This window comes from Labrus bergylta, chromosome 13, assembly GCF_963930695.1.
Source record: "Labrus bergylta chromosome 13, fLabBer1.1, whole genome shotgun sequence".
In the NCBI taxonomy this organism is placed as follows: domain Eukaryota; kingdom Metazoa; phylum Chordata; class Actinopteri; order Labriformes; family Labridae; genus Labrus; species Labrus bergylta.
In genome coordinates this window covers 23,922,061-23,936,841 of record NC_089207.1, presented here as the reverse complement: position 1 = coordinate 23,936,841, position 14,781 = coordinate 23,922,061, and the positions used below count along the sequence as shown (strand labels likewise).

The 14,781-nt window shown below is 40.7% G+C and overlaps 1 protein-coding gene across 3 annotated transcripts in view; it reads right to left on the bottom strand.

The window, feature by feature from the left end:
* Nucleotides 1-14,781, bottom strand: part of LOC109985386 (E3 ubiquitin-protein ligase SH3RF3) — a 106,635-nt gene that overhangs the window by 16,583 nt on the left and 75,271 nt on the right. For 2 of the 3 annotated variants that reach the window (XM_020635695.3, XM_065961816.1), the window contains 4 exons: nucleotides 10,599-10,907; nucleotides 9,368-9,483; nucleotides 5,945-6,115; nucleotides 1,502-1,788 (listed from right to left, as the gene is read on the bottom strand). In XM_020635695.3, coding sequence (XP_020491351.2) covers nucleotides 1,502-1,788; nucleotides 5,945-6,115; nucleotides 9,368-9,483; nucleotides 10,599-10,907 — 883 coding nt within the window. The remainder of the gene's footprint in view (nucleotides 1-1,501; nucleotides 1,789-5,944; nucleotides 6,116-9,367; nucleotides 9,484-10,598; nucleotides 10,908-14,781) is intronic. The other variant, XM_065961817.1, reaches the window with a different exon arrangement.

Below are 14,781 nucleotides of genomic sequence, written 5' to 3'. Positions count from 1 at the left end.
AAATTTGAGGAGTGATGGGATGATATGTTAAACCCCCCAGTCGGAGCCTACAGGTGGATGCTGTCTATAGTGGTGGAGGGGCTGAGAGAGAGTGCAGTACTGCTGCAGGTCTGAACTGGCAAAGAAATAGCAGAGAGAGAGAGAACGGAAATCTTGCAGCCTAAATAGACAACTAATTGGAAGGAGGTGTTGTCAGGTGATTTTTGACAGCGACGCATGTCATGACTTTGAATGCCTGAAATTGCTCAGAGGCGCCTCCTCATTTGTTACAAGTTTGTACGTATACAAGCACAATGAAAGACATCACATTCAGAAAGCTTCAGAAGAATCAAGCTGTGGCAAACAGGGTCAGTAGGGCAGTGAAATTGAAAGAAAAGTACAACAACTTCTTCAAATCTGTCCAATAAGATATAGGGTTAAAAATTCTTTGAGTTTAAAAACAACAACAACAACAACGAAACGTTACACTTGAGAAACAACCCATTTTTCACTAGCTGACCAATGTGGCCCTTAAAGTCTCAAATCAATCATTGACTCAATCAATATGTACCTTCAGGAATTCAGTGGGCTTCAGACTCTATAAAAGAAGGATTCTGATAGAAAAAGTTCAAAATTATTTCCATTTCTACTTGAGAGAAAAATCACGCTGATTATTGTATTTCTCAGGGAAACCTTCGGCACATCAGCCAAGTATCCAATCTAATCAGTTCCTGATTTAGGTTGTATTAAAGAGGATTGAGATTACTGTTTGGTGAGAATAGATATATGTCATCAGCAAATAAATCCTTGTTTAGGATACTAGAGGAATTGCACAGGGCGTCCTGTTTAATTAATTAATGTAATTACCTAAAGTAGCCAGATTCTCATACTCCATAAACATGTGCAGCATGTGACTGCCACCAACTGAAACTCACATTTCTCTTTTCTCAATTTAGTCTCACTCTTGTATACTTTCTTTTTACACATGAATAACAACAATGAGGAAACTGGAGTTTAAAGGAGGCAGTTGTGTGCAGAAACCGACAATATTTTTTACAGGCTACTTGAATTAATGACGGATCGATATTCAATTATTCTTTAATCAGGGACTAAGGGGCTAAAATTCTGCATGGTCACAAAGGAGCTGGACTCTGCTTCTTTAAGCCTGTAGGCTGGTGGACAGTGTACTGCAGGGTGTGATATTGCAGCATGAAGTTGGAAAAGTACCAAAGACAGGCACATGCTTAATATATACACTACCTTCAAACTTGTTCAACATTTCTCTGAAGAGAAACCCCTTTGGTCAGATGATTATAAATCTTGAACTTTCCAATGTAACTTGGTTCGATGCCATGATGCTAATGTATGATAATCAGTGGACATGTGATTGGTAGTGATCAATAAACTGATTATAATGGGACAAAAAGAGGCATTCCTGAATGTTTAATGAGTGACTCCAGTGTGAAATGCTTAATGGTTAAAGCACATTATGCTTACATTGTGTGTCAACATTTCTGCTTACCCAGCTGCATTGAGGTGCGTGCCTGGTTAACCGTGTGCTGACTGGAGCGCAGGCAGTTCTTCAGCTGGGCGGCGGCAGATTGCGGCGAGGAGGCAGGACTGGTGGAGTTAACAGAGTTGGCTGAGTTTATCAGCGGCGTGGAGGGACGGGACGAAGAAGGCCCCGGGGAACCAGGGGATGAAGGGTCGGGGATTTTACTCCCCACTTGACTGCATCCACCTCCCCCTCCTCCTCCTCCAGCCACTGGACTGGACAAACCCCGAGATGAATTGACTCCAAAAGGAGCCCTGCAGGGGAGAGAGGAGACCAAGAAATCAGTCATTAAAAGTCCAATCATACAATAACATTTGTTAATATTCACTTTCTTAAAGAAAAACATACACGTCTTAAACAGTGAACATATAGAAACCAATGAAGGAGTTTTAGTCAGAGTGGCTCAATGGTTGCCAGGTCTGTCATTTTGATAGAACCTTTAAGCAAACACTGAAGAATCTCAATAAGATGGATAAAGACTGCCATAAGATTTATTAAAGAAACTCATTTGCCCACTGTAATAAGTCTAGTGATCCCATTTACCTTTTATTTTGTCCCGTCTTCAGGTCAAATTTAGAATCTGTCCAAAGCTTCCATGTACAACTAAACGTCTAACATTCAAATCAGCCTTTGGATGTTATATGTGTTTAAGCTCTTTCATTTTAGCATGTTCAGAAACTAAAGTATGCTTGTAAACATGGTTACAATTATACCTTCTTATCCAGTTGTCATCATGTTACTATAAAGCTCAAAGCAACACAGTGCCTGAGTAAAGCCTGAAAATGATGGTGATGTAGTTGTAGGTTCTTACTCTTGCTTAGTACAAAGTCTTAAAAGCCAGTATTTAGTCCATAATAGCAGAGCAGGAGCTACACATGGTGCTATTATCTTCTGTCAGAGTGAGTGATTTCACTGCTATTATCTGGTCTGTGGATCAGCACGACACGGTGTCCCAGTGTAGCATATATGGAGCTTCAGGCTGCTCAGGTTTGTCTGCAGAGTGCTGAATGGCAGAACAGTGAGCTGAACATTATTGACTCAACGGTATTCACACTCTTATGGCTGCCCATTGACTTTCCTGTCACACACATACAGAGTTATGGTTCTCTCTCCGTGTGTATATGTGTGTGTGTGTACTTATAGAAACAGGGATGCTATTCACAGATTGTCTCTTTTTAGATTCTCTTTTAGACAAAGTACACATGCTCTAAAGTTATGCGTCTCCCATGATGGACTCAATAACTCAAAAGCTTATAGTCGCTTATTAAAACATTTTTGGCTACTTTATTTAATTTCACAAGGGGAGACAATCAACTTTTCATTCTTAGAGTTCTCGTATGATTCTTAACAAATTCCATATACGTCTTTAATTATCGTATAAAAATAAATCTCTGATATTAAAATATTTTACTTGAATTTCCATGAGAATGACATGAAAATGTCATTTGCCATTCTGTGCTCATATAAATGACAATGTACGTGTATGTGTGTGTGTGTGTGTGTGTGTGTGTGTGTGTGTGTGTGTGTGTGTGTGTATGTGTGTGTGTGTATGTGTGTGTATGTGTGTGTGTGTGTGTGCGTAGGTGTGTGTATGTGTGCGTAGGTGTGTGTGTGTGTGTGTGTGTGTTTGTGTGCGCGTGTGTGTGCGCGTAGGTGTGTGTGTGTGTGTGTGTGTGTGTGTGTGTGTGTGCGTAGGTGTGTGCATCTTTGGCAGCCTCTCATTAACATTTTGAGAAATTTCTAAGCTGCACTGCAGACAAGGGGGGGGGGTGGAGGAGGACAGAGCGCGCTCGCGTAAAAATAACAAATTGCCTCTCATTTGATTACTCGCCCATCCTGCCTTCCTCTCTCGTTCTCTCTCTCTCTCTCTCTGACTCTCTCTCTCTCTCTCTCTCTTTCTTGATCAAATTGCATAACTGCAGAATGTGAAGCGGCCATTCATATCCACTAGAGAGGGACACCTGCTGTTTTTCAAGCCTTCTCATCTCTTTGTATCATTTTCTATATTTTGATTTCCCTGTCTCTCTCCCTCCTCCCCACTCTGCCAAAGTCTTTTTCAATACTCTTTTATTTTCTATTTCTTCACATATTTCTCTGTCTTTTTTTTTTTTTTTTTTTACTCTTTTCACCTTTTCTTTCTCCATCATATTGAATATTTTACCCTATGCCCCCCCCCCCCTTCTCCTGGCTCATTTCTCTTTTTGCCTCACCCTTCATCTGTTTATCCATATCTTGCTCTTCATCTTCTCATTATCTTTCTTCCCCTCATTTATGCCTTTCTATTTTTTTTCTCTTGCTATTATAATAATTCTCTCTTTCTTTCATTTTCTTCTTCTCTTTCCTTTTCTTTGTCTGCATTATGGAGCAGAATACAGATTAGCTGAACAGGCACTACAAATGTTATCACACATAAAGGAATAATGCGAGTAATTAAATTGCCAAATATGATCTCAGCACACTCAGTTTATTTTGTTTCATGTGGTTTTAACAGCTATCAACGACATAGTTCAGGCTGCCACAAGTAACTGTAGAGATGATGATGATTATGATGAGAGTGATAATAATGATATACTCTTTGCTGGTCAGCAAACATAAAAAAGACAGGGAAAGTATTAACTAACTGTTTTTTTAAAATCTTAAATAGCATTAGGCTTGTGCAATAACATTGTTTAATATTGTAATAACACTATAAAGCACAATGAATAAAATAAAATATAGGGTGCATATTTGCTATAATTCACAGTTACTTTGCTATCTGCTGTTCTTCATGCAAAACACTATAACTGTGTTTGATACATGATTCTCCTAAATCAAAATAAAAAAAACTAAATTCCAAAAAGGATTGATCTTTAACACCTCAATGGCACCAATTCGTCTGAGGGTAGCAGATAGCGAGTGTGTGCGTCCTCTGACTTCATCTGATGGCATGGATGTTGTACCCAGGCCTCCATCCAATGGGTAAATGGGTAACACATGCATTGCTTTTCAAAATAAAACGAGTAATGTCAATCAATCATAAAATAAAAATATTTGTGACTAATCACTGCAGATATGATAAAAGAAAAAATAATTACATATTTAAAATACCTGTACTTACTTTTAAAATTGTAAAATACTCAAAATGTGATCCAGTCTATTGCAACAAAGCAGATTTGACACATTCAATTTCAAATGGGGCCCAGGCCAGACCCTGGATCCGCCCCCGCCTCCCATGCAAAACTACATGAGCCCATCCAGCTCACTGCGCTCACGACTACACAGAGGCATCTATGACTACTCAGACAAATATGTTTTTTTTACTGCACAATTTGATCCAGATATTGCCACACACCGCAACTCAAGTCCATACGAGTATTTTAAGCTGACCATTACTGCCTGAGAATTAAAGACGTTTAATGACTTACCTAGCTGCAACAGAATGTGGCTATTTTTCATGAGTGACTAAAATGTTAACTGTCTTCTGAAGTCAGATTGCCCCATCATAATGCATTAACTATGTCTTCACATGCTTTGATATGCCGAATGACTCGATCTGGAGACGATACCGGCAACTTTAAGACAATGCAGCCCAGTCATGGCTATTGAAATTTAGTTAATTTAGCATCCCCTTTTGTCTTTTTGGTGGAGAATGCTTTTCGTCATTCCAGTTTTTAAAAGATTCTCAATTATTTCTGACAAATCCCTGATTAGACAAAAAAGGATTTCAATCAAACAACTGAAGTGTGTCTTTTTGTTTTGCTTTGTCCAGAGCAACTCAGTTTTTTCCTGGCACTGGCATCTCAGAATATGAATGGTATACTTTCTAGTGTGATCAAGAGTAATTTTGACAGATGAAAGCATAACCCTGAACCTCTGTCAACTTAAGATCTGAAAAACTGCTTTTTGCTTGTACCTTTATAGTGCATTGAAATGTGCGTGCAATCACATGACAAAAAAAGTGAAGGAGAATCACTCTGCTCCATCTGATGTGCATTCAAGGTTTAGTTGTAGCCAAGACTTGACCACAGAAGATTACAACGTCAATTGCAAAGATTGTGAAATACCCATCACCGCCTGTGTGAGGACCAAATTAGAGTCTGATTGTATTGAACTGCTGGGTTCATGTGACAAATAGGTTGCACTGAATAAAAAGCGGAGCATGGATTTGAAATAGCAGCTACGAAATCAGCTTAGGAACTCACTCGTTCCAACATGCCGTCTAATCACTATCACCACCAGGCTGTATTTCTTACATTTACTGCACAACTGTAGCAGTTAGAGATGAGTTATGTTACAGAAGAAAACTCATTTGTCACTTTTCCATCTTCAGCTATTGAAGACAATGCACTATAAGCTTCATCAAGCTACGAAAAAGCTAATATAACTGCTACAATGACACGTTTCCTGGTGCCTAAGCCTGAGCTCACTGACCTGGACACCGGGGTGACGTAGTTCCCTGGAAAGACCCCGGAGGCAGCAGTTCTCAATGAGGTTCCTTTGAACCATCCGTCTTGACACTTCTCTGTCACCCGATACATCTCCCCTTTCCTTAGTTCAAGCTCGTCAGCCTTCTGGGGCTTGTAGGCGTATAGAGCCAGATATCTGGGGAACAAAGAGACAGGCAACAACAAAAAAAAAAAGAGTTGAATATTAAATCAATTCAAGCCTGCAGGAAATTTTGACTGCTCACCAAGTATCACTTCTTTCTAATGTGGATTAACTCTGGAATGTATTATTCAGAAGTCGAAGCAAAGCAATTAGAAATGCACAATGCAAATAAATGAACAAGCAAACTAATGCATAAAAAATAAGCAAATGAATCCTCGGAAAAACAAGAAAAAAAGTTCCTGTCAGAGTTTAAAAGGGAGAAGGGAATTACAAATATTACTGCTCTTTTGCATCGGAAGACAAATTACTCCTTTGGTATAAAAATGACTGAGGAAAATTCATGACACGTTCCTCTGACACTCTCACAGAAACAAGCAGAAACGATCTCATCAGACTACTCCACTTAAAAAAAAGTTAGTTGGGCTGTACACTGCAGAGAACCGAGGGAAACAAGTCTACATACTGTCCATGGTCTACAGCTCCTTTATTAGTCAATCAAACAATATTTTGATCCACAAACGATCTTTGTAGGGTCAAAGAGAGAAACTGTGGTTGGTGTGGCAGGTTGGTCCTCCTCCTTTCTGCCATCTATTTTCAGTTATATCTGTTCTTAATGTCAGCTTTTCATGAAATATAACAGGGAAGAGGTGGGAGGAAGACTATAAATGTGAATGCTGTTTCTCTATTAATGTAAGTAATTCACATTTTCATTGTGTGTTGTGAGACTAGCTTTACACTACACTTTGTAAAACAGGATTGTTTTTCAAGGATGCACGGTGGTGCAGTGGTCAGCGCAGTTGCCTCACACCAACACAGTTCCTAATTTGAATCTCTTTTAAACAGGGGACGTTTCTATGTGAAGTTTGCATGTTTTTCCAGTGCATGTGGGTTCTCTTTTGGTACTGCAGCTTCCTTGCACGGTCCAAAGACATGCTTGTCTGGTTCAATTACCGTATGTCTAAATGCATTTAGACATACTAAGGCATATTATTTTTAATTCGAATGCATTAACAATTTTAAGATAAGATAAGGCAAGCTAAGTTCTAAAAGATACAGTAAATATCGTAATAATAATTTTCCTTTACTTTGCAGGTAAGCTATCAAACATCCATTCTCTTACAATATAGTGAACTGCTATTTATGAACAAGTAAAGACCCTTGGGAATATTAGTGTGGCTCTTCATTTCTTCATTTCTTTTCTCTACACCCTGTACACCTCAGACTTCTGCTACAACTCTGGGAGCTGCCACCTGCAGAAGTTCTCCGATGACACGGCCATTGTGGGGTGTGTGTCTAAGGGGAGCGAACAGGAGTACAGGCAGGTCATCATGGACTTTGTCGACTGGAGTGAGCTCAACCACCTTCAGCTCAACGCCAGCAAGACAAAGGAGACAAAGTTCCTCTGAACTCTGTAGAGGAGGTGGGTGAGAGGAGGATGTTAGTGAAGCTGACATCCATCATGGACAACCCCTCTCACCCCCTGTATGACACTGTGGGGGCCCTGAGCATCTCCTTCAGCAGCAGACTCAGACACCCACCCTGCAAGACAGAGCGCTACCGTAGGTCGTTCATCCCATCGTGTGTGAATGGGTTGGTGTGTCTCTGTGTAACTACATTTCCTACTTACAGGTACATGACAAATGTATGAAGCCTTTCGGTAAATCTGAATATGTTTTTGTATTTATCGCTGTAAAGTGTATCTGTGTTAACATATAAATGAGTTTCTGGTCCTGTCACTTGGAGACATTCGTCGTATGTTGTGGCAGACAGAAGACGATAAGACCACAGAGCAAACAAGCCCTATACGTGCTGCCTCCCCCCGTTGCCATGGTAACAGTGTGGGGACTGTCTCCCCGTCTCCCCATGGCAACAGGAATAGTTGCCAGGTCAAGATGGAAATGTCCGACCTCATCAGTGGAACAAACCCACTCCGGACATGTGTGCATGTCTGTTGAGTGTGTATGTGTGTCTGAGCCCTTGTGTGTGTGTGTCCAGTGTGTATGTATGTGTGTGTGTGTTTGTGTGCACGTGTGTGCCTTGTAAGGTGATATCATTAAAGCTGACAATGTTGCTGTATTTCACTCACATCCTGCAGGAAATTACACCAGTTAATAGTAAATAGCGCACACACACCACACACACTGACACACACACAAACATTGACAAGCACACACACCAGTACACAAATGTGCTGTACACTTATAAAGCCTCCCTGGTGTATTACATTCCCGAGCCTCTTTCCTAAACCATAACTCTAATTCTAACCTTGAAAGAAGTAAGATGACCGAATGTCCCCTCTTTCCAAAAATATCCAAAATTGTCCTCACTCACAAGGTCTTAAATGAATTGGTCCTCACAAGGTAGATGTGAAAAAAAGGCACAAACACACACTCACCTTGATACCTGTATCTTTCTGGCAGTAACCAGCTAGATTAATTAGGAGGTACACTTTTAGAACAGTCTTTCTCAGCATTGGCAACTCACCAGCCATCTGGATCTGACAAGTGAGGTTGCATTTCCACAAAAAACATCATTATGTTTGTGTGTGTGCTTTTTTTTTTTGGCTTTAAATCCATTTAAGAAATGAACAAACTATAACGTTATAAGGGCCAACAGCAAAGCTTACAACCAAAGCCTGTTTAATCTTACTTTGTGTTAAAATGAGAGTCATATTGTGATATGAGAATTAAGAATGTTCAGACAATAGGGACAGACAGATGCCTTTGCCCTCATAAAGCAAAAAGTGTTTCCACCATCAAAAAGAGAAAAGTCCCTGAAAACATGAAAAATAGTCAGAATGAAAGATCTAAATTCAAGGTACATCAAATGCTGCACTTGTTAGTATATACAAAGTATGTTATTGTACTGATGGTGGTGAATTGTTTCCTAAGGCTCATCTCTATGAAACACTTTGTAAAAAGAAAGTGTATAGTAAAAGCCGTACGGCTGTACTGCTGCATGCTTGTAAACATCTCACAACTGAGTGAACAGTGTGTGACTATATTTTTCCTTCCTGAGGGGAATTTCATCCTTGACCGGTGGAGGAGTAAATGTGGTTGCAGAGGTGGTGGAACATGGCCAATAACTCTGGGCACAAAAGAGGAAATATTTTTAACGCTGCCAGGAGGCGGGATCTGAAATCGTGATGGATCTCACGAACAAATCCAGTGTGTTGAAGAGCAGAACAGGTGTTTGGAAGAGGGGACTAGAAACCCAGGTCTCAGGTGTGTGAGCTGATATACTCACATGTTGAGTGGCAGCTGCACCTTGGCATGGGCCAGCAGCTCAGAGGTAATGGATGCCACTTTAGGGGGCACCAGTACCCCTGCCGAAGAGGGAGAGGGACCCGGGTGGGATGCATCCTAAAGACACACATAAAGATACACACAAACAAGCTCAGTGAAGTTTTCTGTTTAAGATAAAACATTGCTTGCAATATGTGGCGGCGGCACTTCCAGCTTTTCAATATGCATCCAGGGTGTTATTTCAAAACACATTAAACCCAGGTGTGAATGCAAGCAGAGGCAATAAACATCACAGCAATGTGTCTCCAGTCTACAGCTATCAAAAAGAGAAATGATTTTATTTACATCGAAAAGTCAGAGTGGGGGATTGGGACATAAAAATATTACAAAATCCAGTGGAAAGGAGTGTCCACAGTGAACTCTGGTTTGACAAATATACATGTATTTGAACTGCATATGGAAAGTTAGTAATAAGAGTTTAAACCGTTTTCAACTTCAACAGCCAACAGTAAAAAGCTGCTCTGCAGTCATAAATGCACGGCCTGCTCCGACCTCCACCTCAGCGGCAAGGAAGAGGGGACAACAGGAACGCAAGGAATACAAAGGAGAAAAGCTTCCTGCATCAGAGTGAGGTATTTTACCTGCTCTTTTGTAAAGCGTCTCCAGATAACACTTGTTATGAATAGGCCCTATACAAATAATGATTGATTGGGGCGCTGGTGGTGCAGTGGTTAGTGCGCGCGCCCCATGTATGGAGGCTGTCGTCTCAAGCGGCACATCCCACCTGTGGCTTCTTTCCCACATGTCGTTCCCCACTCTCTCTCCCTGATTTTCGAGTCTATCCACTGTCCTATCTCTCCATTAAAGCCCAAAAATAAATCTTTAAAAAAAAAATAATGATTGATTGATTTGATTGATAAACAAATAATTTAATGACAAAGGTATCTGCCTGACAACAAGTCCAACACTTGTACTTTAACTGAAATTCAATAAAAAGTCAATAAAAGCCGCTCCCCTTCACATCATACACTTGCACTCCCTCACTTGTAGAAGAGGAAGGGTCTATTAGAGGAGTTATTACAACAATGCACCGGCATCTATACCAGGTTTTGTTTATGTTCAGTATTTGATTTATTGGTTTCACAATAATTCTATTTTTACTCAAGTTAAGGATCTGAAGACCACATTTCATACTTGTTGCAGTGTGTATGTGTGAGCTTCTGTGTGTGTACCTGGATGCGTGCAGCAGCTCTGGGGTCAGAGGAGCTGATGAGGACTGGGTGGGAGATCTCCATGCTGTGTCTGTTGTTGAGTTGGGCTGCCCTCTGACTGACAGACAGCGCAGAGAACGAATGCCTCTTCTTTGCGTTCTTCTTCCCTTCACCTCTTCGATGGCCAGAGCCGTTCCCGTTGGACGGAGAGGCGCTTGGGGAGGGGCCAGGGGTGCAAGGACCCAATGGGGCTGGCTCGGAGCTGGGACCTGGAGCGTTAGTTGACGTGGGCTTGTCGATTTCCATCAGCTGCTTGGCGGTTTCATTCAACTAAGAGGAGAAGAGGAAAAAAAAAAACAATGTGGTTGAGAGAGCAAATGGAGAAAGAGAGAGGAGGAGAAGTTCACGTGTTAGATTTCAGTCCTCAATGGTTCACATTCATAACAAGACCTCCAGCACACACAAGAAGGGCTTTTGTGTGGCCTTTCCTCCCTTGTTCTTGTTGGCAGCTTTTCAAACCAGCAGCAAAACAATCATCACTTATAACAGCTGGTCCAGAGAGACTCCCTCAGTGTAACACACACTCTCACTGTCTCTGTGTCAAATACACAAATACTCCCACACATTTCCTACCCAAATGACAGTATCCCTTTTGCTCTTCCAAGAGTATTCCTTCTCTCCTGAGTTTCATTTCACCTTATTCTTTGGAAAAATCGGATCATTTCAAGTTCTATCTTTTTATCAACAATAAAAATGAATTTTCAGAATTGTTTGAATTTTTACCAAATTCTGTTACAGTATATACACAATCAGCTGTTTGTATCCAATGGTCTTGACAAGCTCTAGACATGACCAATGTTTTTATTAGATGCTGAGGAATTCACACCTGGTTTAAGGTTTAACATCTCATTCTGTAAACTTCATTTATTCTGTCTGTTTTAATGCAAAGTGCAGAGTTTGCCTGGTCTTTTAACAAAGCTCTGCTGAATGGAAGAAAATAATCTTTTCCCATTAAGTGTTTCATTAATTCACAGCGCCTCACAAAAATGGCAAGGTATTCCTTCCTCCAGTCAGTTTATGCAGTCTCTTTTCAAGTTCCCCTGCATCAGATAAATCACTTAACTTTTTGAATCCAGCATTGACACGGCTTTATGAGTGAGACTTACACTTTTATAAGCACAAGACATCAATTATGAATCACTCAACTGTGCTGTCAAACAGCATGGATTTTATACTGTGTTCAGGTGTTGATGGGGTCATCTGTGTTCTCTGTGCTTCTTGCTCTGAGACACTGTGGGGGATGTGCTCATTTCTCAACACCTGCAACAACAAAGTTATTACCGGTGCAGGTCACATCTCAATGCTACTGGCTGTCATTTCACATGATAATCCCCGGGTCATTTCGGCTCTTTAGAGATGACGTTTGTTTATCCTCTCTGAACTCCTGCACATCAACACATCTACCCGCACTCTCAGGTTCTTCTTCTTCCATTCAACTCACTGCACCACCCGCCCGCCTGTCCACCATGGGGGTCCAGGGCCTTCAGCCGCTCTGCCCCCGACCTCTGGAACTCCCTCCCACCACAAATCCGTAATATCGACACTCTCTCCATTTTCAAATCTCATCTCAAAACACATCTTTTTAAACTGGCTTATTCAGTCTGATCATTCTCCAACCGGTCTCATAACTCCTTTACATCCTGTACATTTGTGTTTTTTAATGTTAATTTTATCGTTGTGTTGTTACATTGTTGTTTTTATCTCTGCTCTGTAAGGTGACCTTGAGAGTTTTGAAAGGCGCCTTTAAATAAAATGTATTATTATTATTATTAAGGACGGGAGAATCCTACAGTTTGGTAGTTAAGCAGTAAGTTGTTATGCTATGGAGCTTCACCATGTATTGGCAAATCACAGGGGAAGACTTATTGTCACATGTCCCATGGGCTGTCTAATCATCCACCCATAAAGTCACCACAAGCAGGATGGGTCATTCATTCTGCCTATACTCCAACACTCACACTGCTTTTCAATCTCCCTGCTGCTTTCAATGTAACTGCCTCCGCCTCACCAGCCTCAATCAACAGCATTTATATGGCTGGTTTCAAGGCGTATGTTTCTTAAATGTGCTCATGTTCATCAATGTTGCATATTTCAGTCTCTGTCAAAGTTCAGGCATAGTTTGTGTAAAGTGGCTCAAATTTGTCCCAGTGAAACTTTCCGACAGACTAAAGCTGTCACATTCAAATGAATTGTTAAAAGGAATAGTTAAAACCTTATTGTTTGTCATTTGACTCCAGTGACATATGGTTGAGGCAACCATTTATTAAAAATGTGTTGTTGACTTTTCAACTTTTTCAAAGTGATATAATTCTGCAGTGTGTGATGTATATACTCTACTTGACAGAAACAAGTGGGAAAGAGATTTCTCCTTTGTAACAGTATTTTGTTCAACACCTGCATCAGTGGAGATCTATATATAGGTAACATTTCCTCTGCATAGTACTCAGCACTTTTCTCTGCAGTGTAGAAACAAACATTACACCTCCAGTACATGACTTTGAGTAATCAATGTAAAGTTCTGGAATGGAAATTATTTGTAGGATCTGTAAGGGCATGATGTCTAAGATATGAGGCATGAGCACACCTACACACACACGCGCACACACACACACACAAACACACGCACACACACACAGACACACACAGAGGTCAAAATGAAACAAGACACACACTTATGTCCCCGCCCCTTACACATTTACATCGCAATCATGTCTGCTTGATGTAACCTCAGAACTCCTGAATAATCCCTGGAGACAAAGACCAGCATTTTTTTCCGTGTGTTTTTGTTTGTGTGTGCGTCTGTGTGTGTATGTGAGATGGAGAGAGAGAGAGAGAGAGAGAGTGAGAGAGAGAGAGAGAGAGACAGAGTGTACAGGGCAAACCCGTCTGGACTCAGTGTTGGTGATGTTTCATTTCCATATTAATAGATATGCTAATCAAAGCCAAATCATATGCTAATAAGCATGATGGATTGATGCAACGGATATAACTCAGTTTGCTCTCATGAGGCGGACTAGAAAACTCACAAACACATACACACACACACACACACACAAGAACACCTGCATAAGGTCAGCAAGGAAACAGACTCACAACAAAGTAAATTGCAACCAATCATAATTTTATTCCCATGCACACACTCACACACAAAACACACACATCCTTACACCATGTCTCCTGTGTCTGTGTCTCCACCACTACTACAGTGCCCGGTCATGCTGCAGTGAGGGAGATAAGGGAATGTGAGTGCGTGTGTGCATGTGTAGATTTAGAGGGAGAGAAAGAGATAGGATGTTGATAGAGACAATTCTTCACTTGGTGCTTTTGGCTGAATGAAATCTCCAAGGTCATCTATTATGTGTAGAGCTAACTGTACTCTACTTTTGGACAAGGGGTGGGGGTCTCTCCAGGTAATAGTGAGACACGAGCTGATGAGCTGACATCTGCACTGCGAAAATGATAAGCCAGCAAGATACATGCATGCTCATGCACACACACATATACACACACACACATTAACCTGAGGTGTGTGAAAACTTCTTCCCGCTGCAGAGACGGTGAGATAACTAAAGAGAAGCAGAGAGTAGAAAGAAAGATGTCCTAGACAGAGGGCATAATGTGGCACCCAAAATCCATCATAAAGCTGTCCACAACTCTCTCCTATTTGCATGAAATGTCCTCACATCTGCACACAAAGGTAACCTTCGATCCACCTCAACTGCTACAAACAACCCAACCTGCTCACCACAAAAAAAGTAACAGAGGTCATTCGTATCCATCCCAGGTGCATGTGAACCCAACAAAACACAATTCATCAAGATACTGATAGACAAATTGTCATAAAACCAAAGAAAATCAACACAACAAGCACACCAACACTACTTGAACCCAGCTATATAAATACAAACAATGCACTAATTTATTGGTTTTGATTGCACTTCACTGCTGTACAGAAGTTGTATAAAAATACATTTTGAGCATTCCCTTTTTGTGTTAAAGTGTAATTCCTTTCTTTTGTAAACTTCAAAACGTTTGGTAAATATGTGCATTATTTCTCTTAATAATTTATCAAAATCATTTTTGCTTGGCAAGAGAAAAACAACACCATTTTTGTACAGGTATCCATATGAAATAGTTGGACCAC